At 44.6% G+C, this 3,481-nt stretch overlaps 1 protein-coding gene across 1 annotated transcript; it reads left to right on the plus strand.

Annotated features, from left to right (window-relative positions):
- Positions 1-588: 588 nt before the first annotated feature.
- On the plus strand, positions 589-1,405 carry LOC123086556 (defensin-like protein CAL1). Its single transcript, XM_044508318.1, has 2 exons — positions 589-780; positions 875-1,405. The coding sequence occupies exons 1-2, from the start codon at positions 717-719 to the stop codon at positions 1,057-1,059; spliced, it is 249 nt and encodes an 82-aa protein (XP_044364253.1). The 5' UTR covers positions 589-716; the 3' UTR covers positions 1,060-1,405.
- The last annotated feature ends 2,076 nt before the right edge of the window (positions 1,406-3,481 follow it).

A 3,481-nucleotide genomic window follows, 5' to 3' on the forward strand; every position in this document is an offset into this window, starting at 1 on the left:
ATTTTCAGTTGATTGATCTCTAGCCGGTCCCGAATCATATCATACGCGGATTCACGCGCCCCATGTATCTGCCTCTGACCTGTGCTGTGTACGTACGTATGAATCTGCTTCTCATCGGAAGGAGTGACTAGGCGTACAGTAGGCTCGGTTTGCGTACAGCCTTGATGGCCGCTCCACAGCCACCCACCAGTTTGGATGGTATCCAGCTCTCTAAGCTGTAGGCCGTCGGCTTGCCTGACGAGCAGCATGTGACCTCGATGACCCCCGCTCGCTAGTGTCCAACGACGGGCCATTCATCGGTAAGGAAATCCGGCCCGTGAAATGACCACTCCCTCAGTCCTACTACGCTCCTTTCGGAATCGAATGAAGTTATTGGACCTGGGGGCTGGCAACGTGGATTGGGCAGTAGTTGCCTGCCCTGCTCCATACTGCATGCATGTGCAGTATGGGTGAGCAGCAGTTGCCTGCTCTGCTCCGGTGTGCAGTACAGGGTGAGCAGTGATTAAATCCAGAAGGACACTATGTTTGTTAATCCCACGACTTAAACACCCACTAATCCGCCGTCTGCCTATATAAACCCCAGCAGCCCAGCTTCTCACATCGGTGTCCATTCTCCTCCGTTAGCTTTGCTAGCTAGCTAACACAGCCCCCGTAGCAGCAGCCAGTAGCTCACTGGTGTCCACCTCTAGGCCTCTCGGGTGAACCAGAGCAGATCCATGGCGCCCTCTCGTCGCATGGCCGCATCCGCCCTCCTGCTGCTGGTCCTCCTCGTCGCCACAGGTACGTTCCCCCGCACAGCCTCACTCTTCCCAGCGAGCTTCATTCCCTCGACGATGCTTAGTTGCTTACCGTGGTCTCGTTGGTGTGCATGCAGAGATCGGGGCGACGAGGACCAAGGTGGCGGAGGCGCGGGACTGCCTGTCGCAGAGCCACAAGTTCAAGGGCGCGTGTCTCAGCAGCAGCAACTGCGCCGGCGTGTGCCGCACCGAGAACTTCCCCGACGGCGAGTGCCACACGCACAACTTCGCGCGCAAGTGCTTCTGCAAGAGGGCCTGCTAGCCCGCCTGCTCGACCCGGCCGGCCACCGCCGCCTCGTCCCATGGTAGCTACCCAGCCACTAGATCGTCCGTGCCGTCTGCTAGATCTGTTCGTCAGTGCGTTCCGGTTCGTCAGTAGTAGCTGTTCGTGTGTCTGTGTGCCGTAATAAAGTAGGAAATCAACCGGGGTCTCGGTAGTTTGGTTCGCCGCACGTCGCGTTTGTGTCTGCTTTGTGTGGTAATGTAATCGTTGTTTCAGCACGGACGGACGTGTGCAATGCATTCCCCTCTGTCTCTGTCAGTGTGATCGGTTGTTTTGTGTGTTATTAAATCAGCATCTACAAAGAGAACTGCTGTTATTGTGACTAGTGCATTTTTATCTGACGAGATGTTTTTCGAAGCTGCGTGAACATTTCATTTGAACACATGACCAACTAAAAAAGGCAAGTTGTTTGCCAAAGAAAATAAACTAAGAACTCATGGACTATGAGTACAAACTTTCTTTTATCACGAAAAGAATGTCTTATGTGTATTCAGATTTTATTGAACCTGCTCTACAAATCGTATTTTCTACTTTCAAAGCATATAAAGCTGGGACATTAAAAAATAACACATGCGTAGACAACCATTTCCCTGGAAGAACAATCTGGACTGCACAAGCCTCCAAGAGTCCAACCGTATGGAAACATTTGGGCAAAGCGCCCTCGATGCTCCTTCAAATGGGCTCCCAGAGGGCAACATAGGATGAACACACGTCCATCCAATCACACTCTGATCGTGTATAACGGAAGATGTTTAGAGAGGTACTCCCTTCGTCCGAAAATACTTGTCATCAAAATGAATAAAAAAGATGTATCTAAAACTAAAATACATCTAGATACATCCCCTTTTATCCGAAAATACTTGTAGAAATAAACCGCCTTTTCTTACGCATCGTTGCTTTTTTTTTCTGGCATAGCTGCCCAAGCAAGTGATAATGCTATGCAAGTAAGCAAACGATACTTCAAACAAGACCCGTTCGTTTTACAAGCACCTCCCTAAGTACGTTGCATTGTACATGACCTAACAGAGATCGCGAGGGCAGGCAGAGCCATTTGACAAAAGAACAAACCCTCTATGCCCTCATAAGTTCCACGTGCTTCGTGTGTTGTATGCACCTACTTCCATGTTCTTTCTTTTTTTCTTTTAGTGGACCACTTTCATGTTCTATCAATTGGTCGTGTGATCCACAATTCCTGTTTAGATGCAGAGCAACAAGGAGCTCCTACAATTTGTTACGATAACACCTATTTGCCCATTTTTCGCACAGGGCGCCCCTCGACTAGGCCGACCCAATGACGAGGCACTAGAGCGAGCGGTTTTTAGGCCTTGTCTGTTTTGGTCTGTTTTTTATTCGACTAAAAAACATGGAAAACTATTTCTGAAAGTGAAGATTTTTGCAAAATGTGTTTTTTACAAAAAATAAATATTTGAGAACAGTTTTTGAGCAAACACCAAAAAATTTGGAAAACTTTGAACAATTTCAAACGTAAAAATTTATTAAAATGTACAAATATTTTAAATGCGAAAATTTTGGAAATTTGAAATTTCAAAACATTTTTTTGAAATTTAATTTTCAAATTTCAAAGAACTTTCAATTTTGTGAAAAAAATTAGAAACTAAAGAACATAAAACAAGACCGGCTTCTCAAAACCGACAAAAGGTGGACATTCTCAAAACCGAGATTCCAGTAGCTAACTAAAATGTCAGCCAAACTCATATCGCTCAGTGGCTTGTCAATGTGATTACCTAGCAATTTGACACAATAAATGTCAAATGGAAATTGCCATTTGGCACCTTCTGCTTTTTTTCCATGATAATACGTGTCTCAATAATAAAATAAAGATTTAGTTACAAACCATGTAAACATCAACATTACAGGATTGTAAAGATAGGATAATCCTATGCAAAAAAAAATCAGCGCTTGTCCCTGCTTCGACTAGAGCCTAAAACACAGCAGGTCCCGTGCCACTCTTTGCTCATAGAAATACCATAGCTACACGAACGCTGCTATACTTCGCAAAAGCTATAAATCGCTCATTCCCGAACGTATCGTAGCCTCACCAACTAGGAGCATTGAAGTGGGCCGATCCAAGAAGCAGTCTTTGGAAGTTCCTAGAAACAGGTGCTGATCGCTTTTAGAACCTTATGTGTAGTGTTTTTATTCTTTGTTTTTCTCTAGTGGTTTCGTTTTGGTTTTTCTTTTATTTTTTCTTTCAGATTTTCCCTTTCGTTTTTTATTAATTTCTTTGTTGAAATATATGTTGAAAAATTTAAGTATATAGATTGAGCACTTTTCATATCCACGTTAAACATTTATCTAAATACATGTTGAACATCTGCAAAATACACACTGAATTTTGTGAGTATGCAGTGAACATTCCTAACCACAGGCTTTTCCAAAA

The sequence above is a fragment of the Triticum aestivum genome, chromosome 1B (assembly GCF_018294505.1).
Source record: "Triticum aestivum cultivar Chinese Spring chromosome 1B, IWGSC CS RefSeq v2.1, whole genome shotgun sequence".
Lineage (NCBI taxonomy): Eukaryota > Viridiplantae > Streptophyta > Magnoliopsida > Poales > Poaceae > Triticum > Triticum aestivum.